The 26,822-nt window shown below is 45.3% G+C and overlaps 1 protein-coding gene across 3 annotated transcripts in view; it reads left to right on the forward strand.

The window, feature by feature from the left end:
• The first annotated feature begins 19,059 nt into the window (after positions 1-19,059).
• Positions 19,060-26,822, forward strand: part of slit2 (slit homolog 2 (Drosophila)) — a 489,173-nt gene continuing 481,410 nt past the window's right edge. For all 3 annotated transcript variants that reach the window (XM_041182754.1, XM_041182765.1, XM_041182773.1), the window contains exons 1-3: positions 19,060-20,178; positions 22,035-22,106; positions 23,299-23,370. In XM_041182754.1, coding sequence (XP_041038688.1) covers positions 19,994-20,178; positions 22,035-22,106; positions 23,299-23,370 — 329 coding nt within the window. In that variant the 5' untranslated portion in view covers positions 19,060-19,993. The remainder of the gene's footprint in view (positions 20,179-22,034; positions 22,107-23,298; positions 23,371-26,822) is intronic.

Genomic DNA, 26,822 nt, shown 5'->3' on the forward strand with positions numbered 1-26,822 from the left:
GGAAGTGGGAATACACTATTATCATAAAATACTCCACCTAATGGGCACACCAAGCACTGGTGCAATCACTTAACTGAGTTCAACTGCCAGTCAAACTAAGATTCAAACACACATTCTATCGTGCAGATTGAACTACTTATCTATTTGAAAAGTGCAGATGTACATTTCCTTTTTCATGATCTGCCTGCGGTGTGGTAAATGTTAGAGGCAGTGCAATAAAAGGCAGTTATGGTATTAGATTACGCTGAAATTTGAAATCCAACAAAAAAAATGTACTCCTCAGGCATTCAAAACTGGTTTGCCTTGGGTATTAGTAGCATGTTGTTAAGCAAAGCTGTTAAATCAAATTCTCCAGATTGCATACAAGAATCGTATACAACTTTTTGACAGTGACTAAAATGGGGATCTTAGAGGACAAGAAAAATGCTGGATGTTTTGTTTAATGTAATCTAATTGTTTGCATCCACATTTATGTTCTTACTCTATTCACTGGATGAGGAAAATATTGATGCTAGTGACATCAGTAACTTAATCAGCTAATTTATAAAACAACATCCCCATCTAAGTAAGCAACCAAATACTTAACAAGTAAAATTCATACTATACTGACCGAATTGCATAGACTAAGCATGTGTTACAACTACATTAAACTCAGTTATAATGATCAATTTGAGCATGCTTCTTCTTGATGGTTATATCTGTTTGATCACTACATGCAAATTCCTGCATTTCTTTGCACCAGAGAGAGGCACTAATGAAACTATCGAGCGGAACTGATTTTATGGCTTTTATTTGCAGAAAAACAACAGTGCGATTCTAAAACCAACAAACAATGCAAATACATTTTTCATAAATAGTTGGCAGTATAGCAACCGCCTGAAATTTTCCTCCATTCTTTAGCTGATTCTAGGGGCCAGAGAACCAGGATAAGTGTTAAAATGCATGCAAGCTAACATCATGGGCAAAATTTTGAGTTTGGAGGGTGGGCCTAGGGTCAGCCAAGAAACGGGCTGCCACCTGCGACTGGCCCCCGACAGCCATTTCACCAGTGTGAAATGCAGCTCCCCACTGGTCTGGCAGGACTGAGCGGGATGTCCAATGGCGACCCAGCGGCCATTTTAAAAATGGCCCTGGAAGGCTGCCATGGAAGAACGTCTGTTCTGCATTAGCAAAGTGTTGGACTCGAGCATGACTGGAGATGCCAGGCTGGAGGGTAGGTCGGGTGGGCCCCCTGCTTTTCAGGTGAGAGCCTCGCTGTCCTTCTAGAAGAGGTGACTGCCAGGAGGAATACCCTTGTCCCCAGAGATGGGAGAAGGGGGCCATTGCACCTCATCAAGAGGGCATGGGAGGAGCTAGCAGCGCAGGTTAGCAGCCATGACATGGTGCGGCGCACCTGAGTGCAGTGCCGGTAGAGGTTCCGTGACCTGCTGCGTTCAGGAAGGGTGAGTACCATGTTTGCATTGGCCAGTGTGCAGAAATGTTAAGGTGTGGCCATCTCACCGTGGATCTTGGGGGTGTTAAAGTCTGAGTGCCAACTGTCAATCACGCCAGTGCTGGCCAAAGGAGTGAGCTCTGGCTGTTTGGACTGAGTGCCTTGTGGCTTGAGGGCCACGACTCGGATGTGCCCAGCAAGGTGTTCCTCAGGTGGGGATTTTCCAGGCTGCAATGGTGCTGCAGATAGAGACTGGACTAATCAATGCTCCTCTGTCCTTTCAGGAGAAGACAAGCCATAACCAATCAGAGAGGTCACAAGCAGGCAGAGGCCCACCCAACCTGCTGCTGCTGCTGACCAGGTTCGAGCAGGATACCCTTGAGCTGGAGAGCTGGCACACTCCACGTGCAACTGTGTGTGTAGAGGCAGGGGTGCCAGATGAAGGTAAAAGCACAGGGCACAGAGGTGAGAGTTTCAGATTGTGCAACCATTCTAGTGCAGTCTCTTCATTGATCAGGGCCTCAAACCTGTTGTCCCCACTGGTCACTAAAAGATGATGGCACCATGATGTAGATCTCCATTGTCGCACCAGGGTGCCTGGCACACACAGTGACATGTCTTTGTTCTTCCTTTTAGGTTTGCCAGCACACACTCGCTCTCTGGACCCTGAAGTGTGAACCCTGACACTAGAGGACGACTGGGCATCATTTGCACTTTTTTCACACTTGGTCTATGAATCAGGCACCAGTGCAGACACCAGTACCTCAGTAGACATTAGATTGGTGGCAGAATGTCAGTGCACATTGGTGAGGAGCAGGCAGAGGCAGAGAGCACACAGGATGCCAATAGTCAGAGGACTGTTGGAGACCAGGATGATGGTCAATCGAAGGCAGATGATAAGCGGAATGTGTGGGAGGATCTGGCAGAGATCCATGAGGGTCTGTGTGCCATGGTCTCCGTTGTGGAGGCATCCATGCGGAGCATAAACACAGCATTGACCCTAACCACCAAGTGCACTGCCACCTCCATTGGGAGAGTGGCGAACCTCATGGTGAGGCAGCTCCAGGGACAGAATCAGGTGTTCCTGGGGTTGTGCTTGGACCTGCAAGCCCTCACACAGGCATTGAGCTCAGGTGGCCAGTGCCAGTGTGGGAGATGGATGAGGCACCCAGTATCCCAGCTAGGTGCTTGTCCATCAATGGTGAACAGGGAGGTCCAGAGTGACCTCACGTGGGTGCACGAGCTGCTTGTCATCTCTGTGGGCTCCTGTTAGGGCACTCCACAGCTCCTCTGCCCCTCTGCCAGCGTCCATCGCATCTGATGAGGCTGCAATGATTGGGGAGATGCCAGCTGTGGCACTGGCTGCTCCCTCCCAAGCGGGGCCAGCACAGGCCCCACTGGCCCGAGGACGATCACCAAGGTCACCAAGGCCAACAAGACAGCAGAGTCAGCAGACTGTCTCCAATGCTGGTGCCAGCGAGGGGGGAGGTGGGGGTACCAAGACATAGCACTCGGAAAAGTAAGTTAAAGGCACCATCAACACAAGAGGTTCAGTTCACAGGTGATTTTCTGTTCATTTATGTTTGGTTTATATGTCTGTTGGTGTGGACATCAACACCAGTAATGGTAATGTCATTATGCTTTCAATGTGACAATAACATTAGATTTGCTTTGGCCCTGATGGCCTGAGTATGTTTCACCTTTTTTCTTTCTGATGCAGGGTATACCAGTATGAATTGCTGGAGGTGAGTGGCTGGATACTTTATCGCACAGGCATTGAGTGGACTTTGGGTTCAAATGAAAGAGTCATTTCAGACATCCAGATGGAGGCAGCAGCCCTGGCATGTGGTTGAAGCTGCTCTTTGGTGGCCTAGCTGAAGCGGCGTTGGATCAAGGCTTCCCTGGTGTCCCTGCCTCCCTGTAGATTACCAAGGTCTGCCTCCACGCTCTCAGTGTTCTCCTCATAGTACTCCTCTTCTGACTCACTACTGGATTAATCATCTGTGGCCTGTGTGCCAAGAACCTCTGCTTCCAATGGGATCCCCCCTTGCCAGTGCCAGATTGTAGAGGAGAACACATATGGTCCTACCACCGCCCTTGTGGAGGCATGACTCCTATTGTGATGCTACTCTGCCTCTGCTCTTGGGTGATGAAGAAGTGTCAAGAGCCACCTTTTCAATGGATAGCCCTTGTCACCCCGAAGCCATCCATACAGTCGGGCTGGAGCACTGAAGAGCCTCGACACCTGGGAGTATCTGAGGATGTAAGCATCATGGGAGCTGCCAGGGTACCTTGCACAGACTTGTAGAATCAGCATCCTGTGGTCACACACTATCCGCACATTCATGAAATTGAATCCCTTCCTGTTGACGAAGGCAGCCGGCTGACCTGCTGGCGCCTTGATGCCAAATGTATGCAGTTGATGGCACCCTGGACGTGGGGGAACCCAGCAATCACTGCAAAGCCTCTGGCTCACTCAGCCTGGCAGGTCTCGTCTGTACAGTCAAGAATAAAGGTCAGTGCCCACCTGAGCAGAGCTTCTGTCACCAGCGTGATGCAACTAAGGACAGCTGACTGGGAGACTCCACAAAGATCCCCCACTAATCCCTGGAAAGAGCCAGAGGCTAGAAGTTGAGGGCTGCTGTGACTACCAGGGGTGTCCGCCCACACAGTTGGAGCTGATCTCAGGCCAAATCATCTGACAAATGGAGGTCATGGTCTCCCTTGAAAGGTGGAGCCTCCTTCTGCATTGCACCTCAGACATATTAAGGTAGCTACATCGCTACCTATAAACCCTGGCAGCAGGATAGTGGCATCTTCTGTGGCTCCTTCCGCCTTGGAAGTTCTGCTGGCCCTGCGCCCCGCATGCCTGTGCCTCTCCTCCTACAGGTGCCTCCTCTCCTTTCTGCCCCTCTCTTCCTGCTCAGAGGAGGTGCCTCCAGTGGAGACCACAATCCCCCTTACCAGGGTAACAGAATACCTGGAAGGGTCCACAGGGTCTGAGTCCTCTGGGGGCCTTGGAGACACTAATCCATCCTGAAATGAAGCCTGGAAATGCTAAGAATGAAGCTCCAAACAGGGAAGAAGCTGCCAAGTACCAATAAACAACCAGCAGTAAACTATCTCCAAAACTCCTCACTACTCACACTAGCAATGCTGCTGACTCTTTTTATCCTGCCCTTGGATGAGGTTTAGCAAATTGTCACTGCCTGCCTGTTTTGCCTGTGTGACGAGCGTGAAATTGCACAGGCAATGTAAAATCTAGCTTAATTACCTTTTTAATGGCCTTAACTGGCCTTGTAAATGATGGTGGGGGGCGGCTCCGACTCCCACACTTGCCCGCCGGCCAAAATATCGTGCAAGTGTGTGATGACGTCGGGACGCTCACCTGACATCATCATGCCCTATTTGACACTCAAGCAGGTAGGCCATGCGCCCGCCCACTCAGTGAAAAATTCTGTCCATGAATTAGTTCTTATCCATTTTTGCAATTGATGAGCATTTTTCCATTTCATACTGTGTTGACATAACGAATGCTTCCTTGCCATTTCTGATTATATTCCACTTATAGGTCTTGGAATTGTGAAAAAGTTCAGGAAATGGTGGTGGATCAAAGAGTTGGACCTAAAAGTCGTTATGCCTAATTCGTGTGCTCATGATTTTCCAGCAATTGTACTCCTCTCGCATGAGATTCTGTGTTGCAATTTTGGGGCTACCAGCCTGGAAATTGCATACAGGTTCTCTGGCTTCCCCACATTACGTTCAGTAGGGATTCCACAAAGCCCACAGAGAAGCCATCATCTTTAAAACCGCAAGTTTTCTGCAAATCTCAGCTTCATGCGTGTATGTTTCATTCGGTCCCACTTCTTGATGGGCTGTCATCAGTAGAAGTGCAGAAATGTGGTTTTCAGTGAGTGATTGGTCATTTGGCAATTTGCATGTTTTATGAAATTCCTTCCTGCTATGAAACATTGAAAGGAAACTACTGCAAAATTGAACCTTACACAACTGATCATAATACTCAAGTACAAATAACCAGGAACATTGGAAACCAATTAGGCCATTCAGCTCCTTGAGCTTGTGCTACATAACAATTAGATCATTGCTGATCTATATAAATGTAAAATAGTTTTGGAAAATCAGATTTGATCAGTAATGCTGACTGATCACTATAAGGCAAGCAAATTCCATTGTATTATGTTAGCTGAGCTGTAGTTTGGGACTACAAGCAAAGCGTGGAATTACATCAATATTCAATCATCTATTCCATAAACTGATCTCTCAACTCAATAAATTAAAAGCATATAAATATTTTTATTCAGGTAGCAAAATGTATCAGTTCCAAACACGACTCAGTTTAACACAATAATTGCATTATTCGTTAATCTGGTAACTTTACAATAAAACTCTATGTTAAACATGTAATTGCTGGCATCCCTTTTCATTAACGAATGGAAATCCTTTGGAATACACTGCCTGAAAGTGTTAAAAGTGAAATGGTGGTGGAAGCAAATTCAATATTAACCTTCAAAAGGAAATTGGAGGCTATGGGAAATGAGCAGACAAGTGGGACTAGTTGGGTCACTCTTTCAAAGAGCAGGCAGAGGTAAGATGGGTTGAATTGGCTTAGTCTGCGCTGTATCATTCTATGATTCTAGGACAACACTTGAACAAGTGTGGTAAAAAAGAAACATATCAAATCGCTCAGATAATTTAATAAGGTTGAGAGTGAGGCATGATGAATTTGTCAACGACATCCGAAAGCAAGAAATTTCGGACCCTTGAAGCATACTGTACCTTATCATCTTTGGGATGATGTATGTATGGATTTTTGGGGGTGAGAAAATAATTCTGTCCTGTTTGTTTTTCTTAGTAGTGGTTGCACAGCAAGCGAACAATTTCTGATAGAATTGCATGATGTGAATTGAAGTGTTATTTCACTACATGACTTCACCTACACTGACATTGAATTTTATTTATTGGATCTCACAGGCAAATTGGACACCTTGCAAAATTATAATCTGTTGGTGGAAGAATCCTATAATAGCTGATCTCTCCAGACAATAAATCTGCTAGCCCGTAAGGCCCTGAGTCATAAAGACCAAGATCCCCAGAATACACTGAGTTAACTAATCTTAGCATAGCAATTGTAGATCAACACAATTGACTTCTGCACTGAGGGGCAGGGAATCATTGACCATGTGCCCTACTGCTAATCACTATCCAGCAATTGTGAGTGTGTGGATGCCAGATAAAGACAGGCTAGAGTTTGATTGGCCCGAGTGTGATGCAGGCCAGGGTGGAATAGTTTGCTGCTATCTATTGTTTAGGCCAACACGTGAAGTTTAGTCACTTTCTGGGCATTGCAGGGGGTGACTGTGAACTATATTAGAACAGGAGTTGATGCCTCCACGAGAAGGGGGGAGGGAGGCAATTGAGGGAAACAAGTCTCAGAAAAGTTGAAAAAAACAAAGTTAACAAAGCTGACTTAAACCAGCTGGAGGGGCCCTTGTGCGTTTTCATCTGGGTAACAGAACAGGTCATCATGCCAAAGAGATAGTCTTAAAATGCTAACACTTACTCAAAGGAATTAGATTTACATGTTCAAACTCTGTGAGAATTCTGCTCCAGCGATGCGGGTGTCTAAAAAAATAAATATTATAATTTACTTCTTTTCAAAATATATGCATTTCCTTAAAGAGAGCAATGTGTTTTTCCCCCTTACATTAGAAAATATTCTTTTTTTTAGATGCAGAGATCCTGAGCGAACTTCTCCCAGGACTTGAAGTCCATATCAAAACTCCTAAATGAATCCTTCAGAGTGACCTGGTAGCACTTCCTTTTACTGCCATGAGAGCACATCTGTATGTCCGGAAATAGGGGAGAGCAATGTCATGGAGGAATTTGAAATGAAGGATGAAAATTTTTTCTACCTGGAAAAAGAGAATGTGTTGGGTTAGATGGATAAGGCAAGAGAGTGGGACTAGGTAGAATGCTCTTTCAGAGAGCCAGTGCAGACCGAATGGCCTCCTTCTGCACTCTAAAGATTCTGTGATACATGCCAGACTCAAGGTCTCTATAGAAGATTCACTTTGGTAAGCAAGTTTCGGACATTCTGGCTACATGACCATCCTAACTCAATTGTTACTGTCTCAATATGGTGTGGATGCTTGGCATGCCAGCTCAGGTGAGTACCTTAGTGTCTGGTGTCAGATTGCCCTGCAATCTGTTCTTCAGAAGCTTCCGAAGGCAGCTCAAGTAAAAGTGGTTGAGTTTTTTGGTATGATGCTGGCACACAGTCCAAGTCTCACATGTGCAGAGCCAAGCGAGCAGGTCTTTAGACTTTCAGTCTAGTAGACAGATTTATTCCTCTTCATTCCCAGACTGATATTCGCAGTCTACCGAAGGCTACAATTGCTTTGACAATTCTTGCATGTGTCTTATCAGCAGGAATTTTCCAGGCCTGCCCACCAGTGGGATCTCCTGGTCCTGCTGAAGTCAATAGGCTTTTGGCTGGCTTGCCACATTTCCTGGCCAGGCTACAGCCATGGCTGGGCTGGAACATTCCACCCATTGTCAATATAGACAGCTCGAGAGAGTGTGCTGCCAAGATAAGTGAACTTATCCACTGCTGACAGGTTCTGGCCATGGACTGAAACCTTGGAGTTGAGATAGGGCTTTCCTGGAGCAGGCTGGTAAATGATCAGTTTTCTTTGTGCTGACTATAAGGCCAATGCATGCATTGGAGAACAAATCCATGTTAAGTTGCATGTCCAGTTCTGAACTGGCAGATAGTGCACAGTTATCAGCAAACAGGAAATCACGAAGTGCGTCCTTGGAGACCTTAGCCTTTGCCTGGAGTTGTCTCAGGTTATGTAGCTTCCTGTCCATGCAGTACCAAGCTAAATATAAAATGGTATGCGTCTCCTTCGAAAACAAGTGCATGTCAGACGCAGAGAGAAGAGTACCCTAAGGAGAAGAAATCCTGAGCTGACAACTCATTCAAAACTCAGTCGTCTATGGTGTTCTGTCCTATTTGCAGCAGGACTTTCTGTCCACAAATCAGCCTTAGCATCAACTATATAGCCACTGGAATCCTACCAAACACCCAAGATGATGAACATAGTCATCTTCGCCTTGGAGACGAACAAGGAAGGAACAATATTCTCAGTGGAGAATGTATACCTGAAGATAATGTGATAATTTGTATTTGCTGATAGAATATTCAGATAAAATCAATGCTTGAAATGTAGGAAAATTGTGAATTAAATAAATAATTTTTATAGCACTGTTACTTTTTTTACATGCCCTTGAACCGGTCATTATTCTCTGACCAAGAACTACTCCCGTTCTTCACCCAGCCCCCACACTTAAGAGGTAACATCCTCCACATCAGCTGCCACACCACCAACACCATTATCACAGGCGCAGTATAAAACTGTTCCCAACGTCTTATTGTTCCTGCTACATTCTAATGGAACTTGTATTTCCACCTTGCCCCATGCACATGAAGATATAGACAGACATGTGTAAATACAGCCACATGTATGCAGACGCACACATGTACATGCTGGCACAGACATAAAGACAGAGGCACCTGCATGCACAGGCACAAACATGTCTACACAGTCTACGCAGTTAGACATACAGTCACACACACGCAGAACACAAATGGGTGTGAATGCAAAGCACACATGCAGACATACTCATGTGCAGAAATAGGCACAACTTATGCATTTATTATTAAAAATTTTCATCAAAATAATTACTTCTTAAGCAATAACTTGCCAAAAATTCTTCTTTGATATCCTTATATAGAGAAAATATGAAAGGAATTAAAAGTGAATAATTAGAAGTTGCTACTCTATTTGGGTCATTATGTGTAAATTCATTGCAAGCTCCAGATTATCACATGCCCACAGATGGACGGCTTCTAAAACCATAAACTCAGGTGGAACTTCATGGCTGCCCTAGAATCACATGCATTTCAAATGCAGTTAATTGAAATTACTTCATATGACAAGTGGGAAGCAGGAGAACTACCTATGCTATGCTACAGCAAGATTTATGGACATTTTTCAGTGGTTGCAAGAAAGTTTTTTCTAAGTTACTGGGGTCAAAAAGGTTATTGGCACATATTAAATAACACACAATGGCTTACATTATAAAATCATCAAATCAAAAGTAAAATCAATACATGGCACTTGCAATAAAATATTGCAGTCATGTAAAACGATAAAAATGAATCTCAACGAGATTCTCCTTGCTCACCTCAGTCAAAACATTTGGAGATTTATGGTGCAAGAACAAAAACAAGAATATATTTGGGAATATCTACCCAAAGTGTAATGTTACAGTCCCACAAACTGTTGAGAGCAAGGCATTCAAATAAAGGAGGTTTGATTAATTAATTTCCTTATACAACATAACAATTAACCTGCAATGGCACAGACTTCTGGCATTTGTTAGAAAGCTCCTTTCGCATAAACCCGTTGGAAAATGTGCCTTTGTGGCATGTTTTTCAAATAGTCCTTAGCTTTTCATAATATCTCAGCAATCTCAGCAAGGGTATGAAATTAATTCTACCGCTAAACTTCTACTTGCTGAAATTAATTTATGGTAATTCAAGAAGACTGAACAAACCATTTGTGTTCAAGAAGTATTTTATAATTATCATTTTAATGTTGCTGGTTTATACTTTGATGACTGCTATATACTCAAATGTGTGGGACAAGTGAATTACTTGGCTTCCACTAGTATAAAATAGGATCTACTTTAGCTGTACTGCATTTATATTGTTGCGCTGTCATGCTCGTGTCACCACCTCCCAATGGGAAGCAACAACTGGCAGCTACAAAATGGTAAATTTGGTATGGTCAAAAATATGAAGACCCTCTTTAAAAAATGTAGGAATATTGGGCAGCACTTAGTCCAACATTTAAAAAAAGCTTACGATTGATCAGTAGCTACAGCAGGCTTTAAGTAAAGGAGCTTTTATATTATTAGTGTCATTGGCTCCTGGCATCTGGCTATCAAGCAGTCACTGGCACTCTAGATTTCAAACTTATTGACCTACTTACAACAAAGACGTAGTTTTGCTGTGTCTCCATATCTTTTGCTGGTATTGCTGCCTTTCACATTTTACAGACATAACTACAGATGAGGAGGGCCATTTGACCCATCTTAGTTCATCCAAGCAGAAAAGCCCACAGTCCTATATTGTGTCATTTATTTTTCCCGGGGTTTTTGTTTCACTGCTCTAACCAGAAGTCTGTCTAATTTGTTAATCATTCTATGTGAAGGAGTCCTTCTGATACAGTATCAAATCTAAGTTGGCTTTTACTAGTTTGAGCCTGAATGTGCAGGATTTTGCTTACGGTTTATAATCATATATACCTCAATTAGGATCTCTAAGATGCCTCTTTTCAAGGCTCAAAGGCGCAAGTATTTTTTTTATTCATTTACAGGATGTGGGCATCACTGGCTAGGCCAGCATTTATTGCCCATCCATAATTGCCCTTCAGAAGGTGGTTGTGAGGTGCCTTCTTGAACTGCTGCAGTCCATGTGGTGTAAGTACACCCACAGTGCTGTTAGGGAGAGGATTCCAGGATTTTGACCCAGTGATGATGAAGGAATTACAGTATATTTTCAAATCAGGACAATGAGTGGCTTGGAGGACAATTTCCAGGTGGTGGCACTCCCATGTTTCTGCTTCCCTTGTCCTTCTAGGTGGTAGTGGTCATGGGCTTCGAATTGCTGTCTGAGGAGCCTTGGTGAGTTTCTGCAGTGCATCTTGTAGATGGTACACACGGCTGCCACTGTTCGTCGGTGTTGGAGGGAGTGAATGTTTGTTAATGTGGTGCCAATCAAGCGGGTGACATTGCCCTGGATGGTGTCAACCTTCTTGAGTGTTGTTGGAGCTGCACTCATCCAGGCAAGTGGGGAGTGTTCCATCACACTCCTGACTTGTGCCTCATAGATGATGGACAGGCTTTAGGGAGTCAGGAGGTGAGTTACTCACTGCAGGATTTCTAGCCTCTGTGCTGCTCTTGCAGCCACTGTATTTATATGGCTAGCCCAGTTCAGTTTCTGGTTAATGGTAACCCCCAGGATGTTGATAGTGGGGGGTTCAGCAATGATAATGCCATTGAATGTCAAGGGGCTATGGTTGGATTCTCTCTTGTTGGAGATGGTCATTGTCTGGCACTTGAGTGATGCAAATGTCACTTGCCACTTGTCAGCCCAAGCCTGGATATTGTCTATGTCTTGCTGCATTTGGAAATGGACTGCTTCAGTATCTGAGGAGTCACGAATAGTGCTGAACATTGTGCAATCACCATTGAACATCCCCACTTCTGAACTTATGATGGAAGTAAGGTCATTGATGAAGCAGCTGAAGATGGTTGGGCCTAGGACACTGCCCTGAGGAACTCCTATGGTGATGTCATGGAACTGAGATGATTGACTTCCAACAATCACGACCATCTTCGTTTGTGCTAGGTATGACTCCAGCCTGTAGACAGTTTTCCCACTGATTCCCATTGATTCCAGCTTTGCTGTATCTGTCTTTCTCCATAACTCGGGCCCTAACAGTAGGGAACAACCTCATGGTTCTCCTCTGCACTGCCACACTTTCCAGAATATCACCCTATGACTTGATTACCAGGTTAGGCGCAGTAATCAGGATATGGTCTGACCACAGTACTTACATAGTTTGAACATGACTTCCTCTGACTTGTATTCAACTGTTTTGGAAAATTTAGTTCAACATTCTATTAACTTTGTTGATTGTTATTCTGTAGTAGTTGAAAATGTTGACTGTGTGATTCACTAAAACGCTTAGGACTCTACATATGTCTACATTAAATTTGATCTACCATTGTTCTGCCGACTTGAATATTTTGCTGAAACCTTTTTGTCGTTTTTAGAGTTATGTCCTCTAAGCTTGTCTAGTCTGTGTATGACTAATGTGCATTGAGTTATGAATCCAAGTCATTGATGAAGGTCCATGATAACAATTCCTCAGGAACTACCTCTCACCCTGACATAATTAATCTAACAACTACGCATAGGTTTCTACCCTACAGCCAATTTCTTGCCCATTCCAAACCTTTCAACTAAATCCTACATCTCTGAGGTTAATTATTAGCCTATTATTTGGAACATTGTCAAATCACTTTTGGGAATTCAGCTAACGCCATGTTTTGGATCTTCCCACATTTCACTTAAGAGTGTCACTTCATCCAAAAGTGAAGAAGGTCGACCAGGCATGATTTCTCCTGCTACCTACCCCATAGACATGAATGGGCTGGATTTTTTGGGACACCGGTATCAGGCCCAGGGGCTCTGAACCCACTCGTGTCACCAGGGCATCTGCTGCAGCTGCCCAGAAGCCGGCCTCCTTGGCTAGCTGCATGCTTACAGTCCCATCAAGGGCAGCAGCTGGGGGGTCCAGATGCTGCAGGTCCAATCAGGAGGCCCGCAGCCTCACTGCGAGAGCTGGACACCGCTAAGGCGGGTAGGAGAGGCTGAGGGTGCCTCAACGTCGAGCTCATGAAAACTGGTCGGGCAATGGGCTGGGAGGGGAAAGGCCTCCGCAGATCTATTCATGGACAGGGCTGCCGCCTTTCGTCCTTGCGGCTCCATAGTTGGAGCCTGGGGGAGTCTCCGGTTCCATGGTCTGCCACCGGGAGACCGCCTCAAGTAAGCTGGTGACCTCCGCACACAGCGCGGAAGGTGGTGCCTCTCCCATGGCTGGGAAATACTGGTGCAGATACCAAACGGACAGATTGGCTGCATTGCCCCCTTCCCAGCCGCCCTGGGAAAGTCCCCTGTATATTCCCCTATTCATCCTCCTATGCCTCTTCTGCCTCCAACCCCGTCTCCAAGGTGCTGATAAAGTCCAACCCATTGACTCTTGCGTACTGGAGATGATCTCCAAATTTATTCCTGATAATTCATTCCTTTATTTTACATTGTTTTTATGTAAAATATTTGGGTCGGCAGTTATACAAATCTGATTTGTCACATTCCTGGAAAATGGATTCATTTTTATCCTGCCTCCAAACTACTAGGACACACCATCTCACCACTACCACCCCCTCCCCCCCAGCATAATGCCAGCAACCTCTGCTCCACAGTCTCCTGCACCATAAGTAAAATCAGAAAATGCTGAAAATACCATGCAGCAGCTGGAGGGAAAGAAACAAAGTCGACGACTTTTCGTCAGAATGTTTCTCTTTCCACAGATGCTGGGCATTTCCAGCATTTTCTGCTTTTATTTCAGATTTTCAGCATCCGCAGTATTTTGCTTTGGACTCCCCTCCCATGATGGCAATGCCTGACAAATCTCCTTCTTTATGCTGAACCGTATTTGCAAATCAGTGTTCTTAACTCATCGTGTAAAATTACTTCACAACGCAACCACACTTGTGTGTTGTTGATCAGTTGTGTTTTTATTTGTGTCATGCTAAACTTTTTTTTTCTTTGAAAAGACATACTTTTCAATACCGTTTATGTTTCTACTTCCCTTTTAGGCGAGGCTGTGACAAATCTGATTTTCAGCGAATGCATTTCTCATCTCACTTAAAACCAAATGCCAGTTCCAAGGTGGAAGAGTTTTTGTCCCTCTTGGTCAGGTTATATAAAGATCGATTATATAAATCACTCTTAGCACAAAGGTGCGAAATAAAAGTGCTAGAATCAGCTGGGAAAAGAGGAAAGCTATTTTACTCAGCAATGCTTTGGTAAATTATCCACAATATATTAAGAAGCATAGAAAATTACAGAAGCTTTCCAGTTTCAGAGTATCGGCTGACACTATCTTCCATTTCCAATATAAATATGATTGGGGTGATACTTTGCTAAAAACAAAAATCTGCAGATGCTGGAAATCCAAAACAAAAACAGAAACATCTGGAAAAACTCAGCAGGTCTGGCAATATCGGCGGAGAAGAACAAAGTTGACGTTTCGAGTCCTCATGACCCTTCAACAGAACCAAGTAAAAATAGGAGAGGGGTGAAATACAAGCTGGTTTAATGTGGGGGGTGGGGGATGGGGGGAGGGTATAGGGACAAGCAAGCAGTGAGTGGAGTAGATAACCAAAAGATGTCACAGACAAAAGAACAAAGAGGTGTTGAAGGTGGTGATATTATCTAAAAGAATGTGCTAATTAAGAATGGATAGCAGGACACACAAGGTATAGGTAGCTCTATTGGGGGTGGGGTGAAATAAGACTAAAAGGGCATAAAAGGCATGGATTTAAAAATAATAGAAATAGGTGGGAAAAGAAGAATCTATATAAATTATTGGAAAAAAAAAGGGAGGGGGAAGAAACGGAAAGGAGGTGGGGATGGAGGAGGGAGTTCAACATCTAAAGTTGTTGAATTCAATATTCAGTCCAGAAGGCTGTAAAGTGCCTAGTCAAAAGATGAGGTGCTGTTCCTCCAGTTTGCGTTGAGCTTCACTGGAACAATGCAGCAAGCCAAGGACAGACGTGGGCAAGAGAACAGGGTGGAGTGTTAAAATGGCAAGCGACAGGGAGGTCTGGGTCATTCTTGCGGACAGACCGCAGGTGTTCTGCAAAGCGGTCGCCCAGTCTGCGTTTGGTCTCTCCAATGTAGAGGAAACCACATTGGGAACAACGAATGCAGTAGACTAAGTTGGGGGAAATGCAGGTGAAATGCTGCTTCACTTGAAAGGAGTGTTTGGGCCCTTGGATGGTGAGGATAGAGGAAGTGAAGGGGCAGGTGTTGCATATTTTGCGTATGCATGTGGAGGTGCCGTAGATGGGGGTTGAGGAGTAGGGGGTGATGGAGGAGTGGACCAGGGCGTCACAGAGGGAATGATCCCTACGGAATGCCACCGGGAGGGCTGAAGGGAAGATGTGTTTGGTGGTGGCATCATGCTGGAGTTGGCGGAAATGGCAGAGGATGATCCTTTGAATGCAGAGGCTGGTGGGGTGATAAGTGAGGACAAGGGGGACCCTATCATGTTTCTGGGAGGGAGGAGAAGGCGTGAGAGCGGATGCACGGGAGATGGGCTGGACACGGTTGAGGGCCCTGTCAACTACCATGGGTGGAAAACCTCAATTAAGGAAGAAGGAGGACATGTCAGAGGAACTGTTTTTGAAGGTAGCATCATCAGAACAGATGTGACGGAGGTGAAGGAACTGAGAGAATGGGATGGAGGCCTTACAGGAAGCAGGATGTGAGGAACTGTAGTCGAGGTAGCTGCGGGAGTCGGTAGGCTTGTAATGGATATTGGTGGACAGTCTATCACCAGAAATTGAGACAGAGAGTTCAAGGAAGAGAAGGGAAGTGTCAGGGATGGACCATGTGAAAATGATGGAGGGGTGGAGATTGGAAGCAAAATTAACAAATTTTTCCAGGTCCCCGACAAGAGCATGAAGCAGCACCGAAGTAATCATCGATGTACCGGAGAAAGATTTGTGGGAGGGGGCCGGAGTAGGATTGGAACAGGGAATGTTCCACATACCCCATAAAGAGACAGGCATAGCTGGGGCCCATGCAGGTATCCATAGCCACACCTTTTATTTGGAGGAAGTGAGAGGAGTTAAAGGAGAAATTGTTCAGTGTGAGAACAAGTTCAGCCAGACGGAGGAGAGATGAGGAGAAGCTGAGAGCCCTCAGACCATCCTGGTGGGGAATGGAGGTGAAGAGGGATTGGACGTCCATGGTGAAGAGGAGGCAGTTGGGGCCAGGGAACTGGAAATTGTTGATGTGACGTATGGTGTCAGAGGAATCACGGATGTAGGTGGGAAGGGACTGGACAAGGGGAGAGAGAAGGGAGTCAAGATAATGAGAATTGGGGCAGGAACAGGCTGACACGATCGGACAATCCTGTTTGTGGATTTTGGGTAGGAGGTAGAAGCAGGTCTTCCGATGTTGGGCGACTATCGGGTTGGAAGCTGTGGGAGAAAGATCTCCAGAGGAGATGAGGTCAGTGACAGTCCTGGAAACAATGGCTTGATGTTCAGTGTTGGGGTCATGGTCCAGGGAGAGGTAAGAGGAAGTGTCTGCGAGTTGACGCTCAGCCTCCGCGAGGTAGAGGTCAGTGCGCCAGACAACAACAGAACCACCCTTGTTAGCGGGTTTGATGATAATGTTAAGGTTGGACCTGAGAGAACGGAATGCAGCAAGTTCAGAGAGAGACAGGTTAGCATGGGTGAGAGGAGCAGAGAAATTGAGATGACTAATGTCATGCCGACAGTTCTCAATGAAAAGATCAAGAGAATGTAAGAATCCAGAGGGAGGGGTCCAGCTGGAGGGAGAATATTGGAGGTAAGTAAAAGAATCCGTTGAACGGGGAGAGGACTCCTGCCCAAAAATGTGAGCACGGAGACGAAGGCAGCGGAAGAAGAGTTCAGCATCGTGCCAAGCCCGAAATTCATTGAGATGAGGGCGTAAGGGTATGAAACTAAGTCCTTTGCTGAGCACTGAATGTTCAGCGTCGGAGAGGGGAAGGTCAGCGGGTATAGTGAATACACGGCCGGGGCTGGGATTGGAAGATGGGGTGGGGACAGAGGGTCAGGCAGGGGTGGAGGGTCCTAGATGGGTGTTGGTGTCGATGAGTTGTTGGAGTTCCTTCGTCTCTGTCGCATCAGTTCTGATGATGCTTCCTTCAAAAACAGTTCCTCTGACATGTCCTCCTTCTTCCTTAACCGAGGTTTCTAACCCATGGTAGTTGACAGGGCCCTTAACCGTGTCTGGCCCATCTCCTGCGCATCCGCCCTCATGCCTTCTCCTCCCTCCCAGAAACATGATAGGGTCCCCTTTGTCCTCACTTATCACCCCACCAGCCTCCGCATTCAAAGGATCATCCTCCGCTATTTCTGTCAACTCCAGCATGATGCCACCAGCATCTTCCCTTCACCTCCCCCCCACCCCCAACAGCAATCTGTAGGGATCGTTCCCTCCATGCCACCCTGGTCCACTCCTCCATCACCCCCTACTCCTGAGCCCCCACCTACAGCACCTCCCCATGCATACGCAAAATATGCAACACCTGCCCCTTCACTTCCTCTCTCTTCACCATCCAAGGGCCCAAACACTCCTTTCAAGTGAAGCAGCATTTCACCTGCATTTCCCCCAACTTAGTCTACTGCATTCGTTGTTCCCAATGTGGTTTCCTCTACATTGGAGAGACCAAACGCAGACTGGGCGACCGCTTTGCAGAACACCTGCGGTCTGTCCGCAAGAATGACCCAGACCTCCCTGTCGCTTGCCATTTTAACACTCCACCCTGTTCTCTTGCCCACGTCTGTCCTTGGCTTGCTGCATTGTTCCAGTGATGCTCAACGCAAACTGGAGGAACAGCACCTCATCTTTTGACTAGGCACTTTACAGCCTTCTGGACTGAATATTGAGTTCAACAACTTTAGATGTTGAACTCCCTCCTCTATCCCCACCTCCTTTCCGTTTCTTCCCCCTCCCTTTTTTTTCCAATAATTTATATAGATTCTTCTTTTCCCACCTATTTCTATTATTTTTAAATCCATGCCTTTTATGCCCTTTTAGTCTTATTTCACCCCACCCCCAATAGAGCTACCTATACCTTGTGTGTCCTGCTATCCATTCTTAATTAGCATATTCTTTTAAATAATATCACCACCTTCAACACCTCTTTGTTCTTTTGTCTGTGACATCTTTTGGTTATCTGCTCCTATCACTGCTTGCTTGTCCCTACAACCTCCCCCCACCAGCACCCCCACATTAAACCAGCTTGTATTTCACCCCTCTCCTATTTTTACTTGGTTCTGTTGAAGGGTCATGAGGAATCGAAACGTCAACTTTGTTCTTCTCCACCGATGCTGCCAGACCTGCTGAGTTTTTCCAGGTATTTCTGTTTTTGTTTTGGGGTGATACTTTCACAAATTTGAAAGTGTCTCAATTTTCGTTGATTTTCTTTAACAACTTACGTTTTTATATTATTTTTGGCAGCCTTGTTTGTTAATGTGTCTATAAAATCGCCTTTATAAGAGATCATTGCCAACCTATTTCTGTTTGCAAATACGCCGAGTTTAATTATATGACAAGACATCATTCTGTCACTGGGGCACGACACAACCATTGGAAAAATGACGCGCGATTCTTGTAGCTCCATTCTCCAAACAAAAGAACGCCTTCTACAATTCATTCATTTGTTTAGGGAATGACAACACCCCACTAAAGAATGCAGTTTCACACCTAAAACATTGCGAATTTACATGATTGAGGAATTACCTTCCCAAAATCTCTCAGAATTGTGCCTGCGAAGTGGTTCATGCAGGCGACTTTTCTGTTGCTGCTAAAACTCAGTTATTTTGGGGAGGGCTTCGCCTGTTCCAGCAGCGTCAGAAAGGGTGGGGGGGGGGTGGATTAACAGCAAAGAAAGAGACAAAACAGTTGATTATTATTTGAGTAATGAACGATATTCGTGCCAATCACGTTAGGACCCTATTGAGGATCTGGGACTCTCTTCATTCATTCCATTGTTGCCCGCGCCGCGTCTCTGCCGTATGCTAATGAGCCGGCGTGCCGGATCCAATGGAACAGGCGGGCGGGGAAAGGGGCGGGGCTAGCGGCCTGGCTACATTAGCTTGTGCCCGAACGCACTGAATGTTGCAACGTTTGTGAGTGTGGAAGGGTGGCGGAGGCGAGCTTCCAGCATTAGCGGCAGCTCGCAGGCAGCATGTGAGAGAGACACACACGACACCGGGCTTCTGCTACTTCCAATTCTCTCTTTTAACACTCAAACCAAGCAACCATCCGTCGCACGACTGATGCAACTAGAAAGAGGTGCTGAGAGTGCAAGAATGCAAACATTTGTTTCACTGCCCACCTACCTTCAGGTCTTTTGGGCAAAGCGAAGATAAGAGATTTTTTTTTTAAACTGGCCTCAATCAGTCCTGGAGGGACAGAAAAAGACTCCCTGTTTGTTTACTTGCGATCTGGACTTAAAAGAACAAAAAGGGCAGGTTGTCAAGACTTTCAGCAATTACATGCACATTAATAGTCAGTTTTTCTCGTGTGTTTGAATCAGGACGTGCCTGATCTCTTCCCCCCACATCCTCAGTGATTCTCATGACTGTCAATAATGACAGCCTGATGGAGGCTTGAAAGGAAATCAATATCTGGCGTTGTATGCGGCGCTGTCTGTTGAATCATCTGGGCTGTTGTGGTCGAACAATCCGAAGCTATTCGCTGACAAGATAATTCATTTGGTTTGGTCGCGTTTTTTTTTGTGAAAATCCGGAACCTCTTATGGTGGCGATAAAGAAGGCGCTGTTGATACGTGTTATTGTCTGGGAACTGGTCTGAGAGTTTGCAGGGATTGTAGCGATCGCCGTTTCGAAAATCTCCGCACACACCAACACCCTGGCATCGGGACAGAGAAAAGAAAGTTGGGAGAGCAGATCGGTCGCACTTGGAAGGCAGATTTGAAACGAACAACTCGTATTTATTCGCCTTCGGGCTCCTTTTTAAGCTTTCCGTGTTTATTGTTTTTAAAGAAACGAAAGTTTACCCCCATTCCCCCCGTCCCCCTCCCAAAAGCAGCGATGAGTGCGTTTGGATTCCGGAGGGTTTTCTGTTGCTTTCTTCTGGTGATCGGGACGAACACTTGGCGAGAAGTTGCTGGCCAAGTTTGCCCGAATCACTGTACCTGTGCTGGGACAGCAGTAGATTGTCACGGTCTGGGACTGCGCTCGGTTCCCAAGAGCATCCCCAGGAACACCGAGAGACTGTGAGTACAAACTCATTCCTCACCTCTGTTTCCTAGATAGATCGCAAGTTTTTTTTAAAAAATTCTTTATAGCTGGCATACTACATTCCGTGAATCCCCAGTAATGAAACAGTCTGCAGGCAGCACTCGAAGCAGTGAATCGTTTCCTGGCCATCCCCCATAGTGTTTCAATACGATGCAGGACCTCTGGCCATTTCACCGTGTGGAACTAACTCGGGCTCATGCCTCACGTTTAATACAGGAGATTAGAGGAAGGACCTGCATTGCTCCTTGAAACCGGCAGTTTAAAAATCTGCGATAACGATCTTAACTAAAAAGCTTCATTTCTGCATGTGGTTGAAATGCTCTCATTGCACGGGTGACAGGTTTCAAGAGAGGGGTACCGCAAGAGGGGCTTCGAACCAGCCGTTTGGGAGTAGACGGGAACTGCTTGCATAGAGAGCGGGGCTGATAATGAGCAGGTCTGTTTGACCCAGCCTCAAACATCTGGGAGAAGTGTAAGAATGGGAGTCAGATACGATGCCGAAATCACTTTGAATGCACGCTTAATACTTGCTGACCGTCACGCTCTGTGGAATAACACATCAATGAGGAAAGATTCTGATCATTTCCCCTAGTTTCGCCTTATTACACATTTGGCTGAAGTGTTCACCCATAACGGTATAATTTTAATTGCTAAACTCTGGAAGGACATATTCCTACATAGGGGTCAACCGGAATATGAACTTCCTTAGGGGCTGTGACTTTCTTGGACATTCGAACATGTCTCAGCTATTTTTTTAGTGCAAGATCAGGAAAGATTTCACAACTGTTACGAAAATAAAATATCTTATAGCGGTAGTCCTGTCCTCTTACAGCAGCTCACCCCTCCAAACCCCCCACCCCAATTGCTGAGCGCATTTCGCTTTGAATATAAGATGGAATAGGGCAGTTTGTTAGCTGTTCGTTCTGTGCAAGTGCATGAAATCTTGGAGTGGGTTTGAAGGAATTGTGCCCTTATTGAGCTTAGCTGGCGAGTGTATAAGTGGTCTCAGATGCTTGATGGGGTTAGATTTCAAGAGCTTGCTGTGCTGTCAAAGTCTACATTTGCAAGCAGTGCAGAGACGCACACACTTTTCTATCAATACTGATTCCTTTTTGAAATATGTATGCCAGTGAAGTTTTCTGCATTTCGTGTGTTGCACCTTTCACCTTTTAAAAAAAATTAAGCAGTGGCACCAAAACTTCCCAAAATAGAAGTTTATTTTAGATATTTATTTTGGTGTCTTAGAAATGCACAGACTGCAGCAAACGGCAAAACTTTTTATTTGGCGGACATCGGTAACAGTTTAACGTCTTACCTGCGTTTTCCCTGTCGTGGAAATTCAGGTCCCCCGCCTTCCAAATGCTCCTTAAAGCCTATTTCTCTGACTGCTTCTCCGGCCCCTGCCCCTAATCTCCTAATTTTCCCCCACCCACCCTTGGTGAGGCAATTGTTCCTCACAAATGTAAAGGATCTTGCTTACGGGTTCTTCGCGTTGTTGATAGAAGGAACAGTATTTCTTCAACCGTGTTCAATATTCTGTGGTCGTTAATTATTTATTGGTGCCTCTCTTTAATTTCCTTGTAGAAACATAGTAAGGAATGGCTTGCTGGGATTTAACTCCCAAACATTCACCCCCTTTTCAAGGTGGGGGGAAGGGGACACGCACTGCACTTATAAACGTTCCAGACGGGTTTAAAAATGTCACTGAGTGAAATATCAATAACTGGGTGTAGATTTGACCACATGGGCATGCTTCGGGGAATGATAATGAGTCTATCATATTGCCTCTTCTTGCTTCACTGTCAAACACTTTAACATTGTTTCCTTTCAGGGATTTGAATGGGAACAACATCACAAGAATCACCAAATCAGCTTTTTCAGGATTGAGACACATGCGAGTTCTGTAAGTCCAGACCTTTCTGCCGCACAATCTACCAATGCATTTCTGCTGCTATTTATTTCCAACTGTTCAGCTTGTGTCACTTTTTTAAAAATGACAGTTTGATATTTCATGTTACCCTCTGTGAATGAAATGCAGGAATAAGATGTCATCTGAATGAGCACAAGACAGAGTCAACAGTGACTGCACCACAGATCTAGACCTCTTAATGTTCCTCTCCCACTTGAGTATTGACATTCCATTTTCTGCAGGAAAATGTGATTCGTTTTATAAGTTAGAAACTGAAGCACTGGGTATAACTTCTATGATGCCATGGGATATTTTGTCCAACACCTAGCCAATGCTCCAAGCTGCTTGCTGTTTTGACGTTTAATAGCAGTGTGACAGTGCACTTGGCAAACTCCACTGGGCCATACTGAGCATGTATTTAACATTTTTCCTTCACTTGTTAGTTGTGAATGGATGATAGTATTCACCAGTCTTTCAAAATTGGCTCAACCAAATGCTACTCATTGAGTAGCCACATTGACACAGCCAGTGTCATCACATGTGAAAAATCTCAAAGGTCGGAACAGGATTCTTACATAAATCATAAACAACAATATTACTCCTTTTTAACAAATATTTCTATATTTAAACATGCATATGTTTCTTGCCCCAATCGAAATATATTAAGAACATTATTATAGAAAGCACTGCTCACAATTTATACTCTTAACTGTTGGTTAACTTGTCATTCTGTAACAATGTGGTCACTCACTTAACATAAACACTGCTCATTCAGCCTACCTCTGTTTTTCTATTTCTACGACTTAAAGGTGCTCTGTTATTGGTAAATGTGTTTTTTCACATTTCTTCCGGTTTGCCATTGGCCTAGAGACCAAACTCTAAATCATATTTCCAAGAATGTTGATTTAAATATATTTTTAATGGTGAAATGCCTTCCCCCCCTCCCCCACCCATACTTACTTTCTGCGCTGCACATGTAGCTGGATGGGTTTCAGGTGTCAGTATCAGGCAGAGCAAATTGGATGTGAAATCTCAAACTCGAGTACGATATGCTGTGAATAAAGACAAGCCAGCCCACAGTCTGCTGTTTATGTTTGAAATACATTCATTCAAGGTGTTAATGGCTGCCTGCTTGTTCGTTACATTAAGATGCCATGGCTTCAATTTTCTGTCCTCTGATTCACAGGCAGCTCATGGAAAACCAAATAACCACCATTGAGAGGGGAGCCTTTCAGGATCTGAAGGAGCTGGAAAGACTGTAAGTATTGTCAGTAGCTGAACCTCACAAGGCGATTTCCCAGTAAACTAAGAATTCAAATTTTGTCTTTAACCAGAAGAAATCAAATACAGGGAATGAACAGAATATATTTCTCACTTTATAATCTTACAGGTTATGAGTTTTTTGCTTCAGCTTATCTCTTATTTTGTTCCTGGGTTCTTCCAGTATCTCAGGTGTTGCAATATTATATTATTTAGAATGGAATTAGTCCAACAAAAAGTGTTAATGAATGTGATATGTTCAGTTTTTAACTTCTTAAAAATACTTTTTCATATTTAGTTGTTTAGAAACGCTTCAAACAGATTTTTTGATATGAACTATTTGAGTACCAGTTTGATCATGAAACTTTCAGTTACATGGATATGTGCATGCATAAAGTGCAGATTCAGAAAATCAATTCTCTTTTATATATATGGAATACTTAACATGGTGGCCTTCCACTGTCTAAGTCAGGGGAACTCTTTTCTTAGATGAAAGCAAAATACTGCGGATGCTGGAAATCTGAAACAAGAACAAAAATAACTGGAAAAACTCAGCTGGTCTGACAGTATCTGTGGAGAGGAATACAGAGTTAACGTTTCAAGTCCATATGACTTCTTCAGAACTGAAGACAGAGATAACGTTTCGATCCCTATGACTTAAGGACTTGAAACGTTAACTCTGTCTTCCTCTCCACAGATGCTGTCAGACCTGCTGAGTTTTTCCAGCATTTTTTGTTTTTGAACCCTTTTCTTATCAAGGGCCACTCACATATAGTCTAAATCAGTCGCGGGCCGCACACACATTAAAACCAACTTAATTTTTTTAAGAGAGAGTACAGAAATGTTCAACTCACCCTCTACTTTAATGCAATGGCTGAGTTTCCTTTTCCTTAATGAGCAGCATAGCTTCTGTGTCTCAATCAGAGCATTCCTGAAATTCAGCTCAACCTATTGCTTGTTTTCCCTTCCCATCCTCTCTCTCTCTCTCTTTCTCTCTCTCTCCTTTCCCACTTTGCCTGTGTGTGTCTCTCTCTTTCTCCCTTTTACTACTCTGCCTGAAACCCCAAACCAGCCCAGGGTAGTGACTCAATAACCCTAGGCTCTGGCCAATTCCCAGTCCCAGGCTACACCTGGGCTTGGGCCTCTTCCTCAGTCTGCAGGGGCTGAGCCCCTGTCCTGGGACACAAATGAAGCTGGGAGGGGGAGTGGGGGTGAGCTGCCAATGGAGCCAGGTATCCTGCTCCCTTTCTCCCTCGCCCCAGGTTACTGATGCTTCACTACCTGAACGGCAGCTGGCAGCTTCCCGACCCTGTCCTGCGATCCTGCTGCTAGATCACGGGCCTTGCTCTCTCCCTACAGCTTGGGCCTCTGGTGACTGTGGCCAAGGCTCAGGGATCAGAACATGGCAAAGTCAGGCCCAGAGTGGTCGGGTGGGCCAGATTTTGAAATACCCCTGCGGACTGGATGAAAAAGTGCAACAGGCCGGATCCAGGCCCCAGGCCAGGGGTTCCCTACCCTGGTCTAAGTCCTAAACTCTGGAATATCCTTGCGCAGTCACCCTGCCTCCCTCTCAATTTAACATGCTCCTTAAAACCTGTGTCTTTGACCAAGTTTTGGTTACATGTTGTAAGATGTCCTGACTTAATATCAATTTTCTTTGATCTGATAACAGTCTTGTAAAGCAGCTTGGATCATTTTACAATGTGACATGTGCTATGTAAATAAGAGCTGTGAAGAGAAAAGTACAGAGCTATACAATGGGCAGAATTTTGCTGTCGGTGAGCAGGGGGTGGGGCCCGTTCGCCGATGCGTAAAATGGTGCGGAATGATGTCGGGAGGAACCCCCAACGTCACCCCGCCCCATTTAAATTTTCAGGAAGGTGGGGGCGCAGCCAAATCAGCTGCGGGCTCACCGACCTTTCAATGGCCACTTGAGGCCATTGACAGGATCATTTAAACAATTAAAGGACCTGCCTGTCCAACCTTCCCGGGCAGGCCGGGAGCCCCGGCGGCAAATAGAGGAAACATGAAACCTCATCCACTGGCGGGATGAGGTTTCATGCAGGGTTTTAAACAGTTTAATAAAGTTTTATTGTAATTTATGAACATGTCCCATCTCATGTGACATTGTCACATGAGGGGGGCATGTCAAGGATTTTTTTTAATTTCTGTTTTTAAAAGTGTCAGCGATTTCCCTGAGGCAGCACTTAGCCTCAGGGAGATGTGTGCTCTTTCGTGCGCATGTGTGAATGAGTGCACTCTCACCTTTGGGGAATCCCCCCCCCCCCCCCCCCCCCCCCCACCGACCCGCACAGGAAGCACATAGCGCTTCCCAGCAGACGTCACACTGGGCGGGCCTTAATTGGCCCGCACACGTAAAATGGCAGTGGGGTCTGCTTCTCCGGCGGGGATGGGCTCCCCGCCCGCCGGAGATTGGGTCGGGTCTGTCCGACCGACAGGCAGAAAATTCTGCCCAATGCTTCAAACTTTGAAATTTTCCCTGATTTTAAAAAAATACATGAAATTGTGGGCGGAATCTTGTTCCAGCAACAAGTGTCCAGACGGTGGGACCACAAGTGAGAGGGACTTCCATACAATCATGCGGCGACCACCCAAGTAACTGCACAGGAGGGGAAGGCAGGAAGTCACCATCCTCTCATTACCTCCCAGGGTCAAAGGTCCTACCGCCATATTTAAACGGCATCCTGGCAGGCATCTTTTCCCTTCAAGCAAGCAGCATCATTCTGCCTACCTGAGAGGAGGATTTTGAAACTGAAATGCTGCCACCACTTCTCCACTGCCACATTTGGATCTCTGGAGCTGCAAGCCATCACCTATCACTCTCCCTTAGTCACCTTTAACCTCCCATCACCCTTGACCCTCCCTGCCTTCTGTGATCCTTGAGTCACCCACCATCATCCTTGATTAAGCTGGTCCCCAGCACCATGGACCTGCACCCTCCTCCTCACCCTTGACCTACCAAACATCATGCTTGACCGTTGCTCTATCACACTAGACCTACACTGGGTTAGTCTCTACACTTTCAGCCTCACCATTGACCTGCCCTCAAGCACTTTGATCTCCCTTTTATCATGCTTGAACTGCCTTTGGCAGAGGTTGAACTTCCCTCTGTCATCCAGCTCCATTCATCTGTCCCCCACAACCCTTCATAGGGCTGCCAGGACCCAACCTCCCTCCCTTGGGCAGCCATGCCATGACCTCCTGGGAGAGATGCCGCCTGAGCTCAATACAAAGCTCTGTCATCTCTCCCCTGGTCCAACAAAGTCCCCATCCTAGAAAAGTAGCTCTTATTCACTCCAAATCCACCAGGAGACTACCTCCCCTACTAGATGCCACCTTTAAGCAGTCGTGAATGGAAAGCACGTATTTCTCATTTGCTGCCAACTTAATAGCAAAGGTACAATTTAACCTGCTGGTCATGTGTTTTAA

The sequence above is a fragment of the Carcharodon carcharias genome, chromosome 1 (genome assembly GCF_017639515.1).
Source record: "Carcharodon carcharias isolate sCarCar2 chromosome 1, sCarCar2.pri, whole genome shotgun sequence".
Taxonomy (NCBI): Eukaryota; Metazoa; Chordata; class Chondrichthyes; order Lamniformes; family Lamnidae; genus Carcharodon; species Carcharodon carcharias.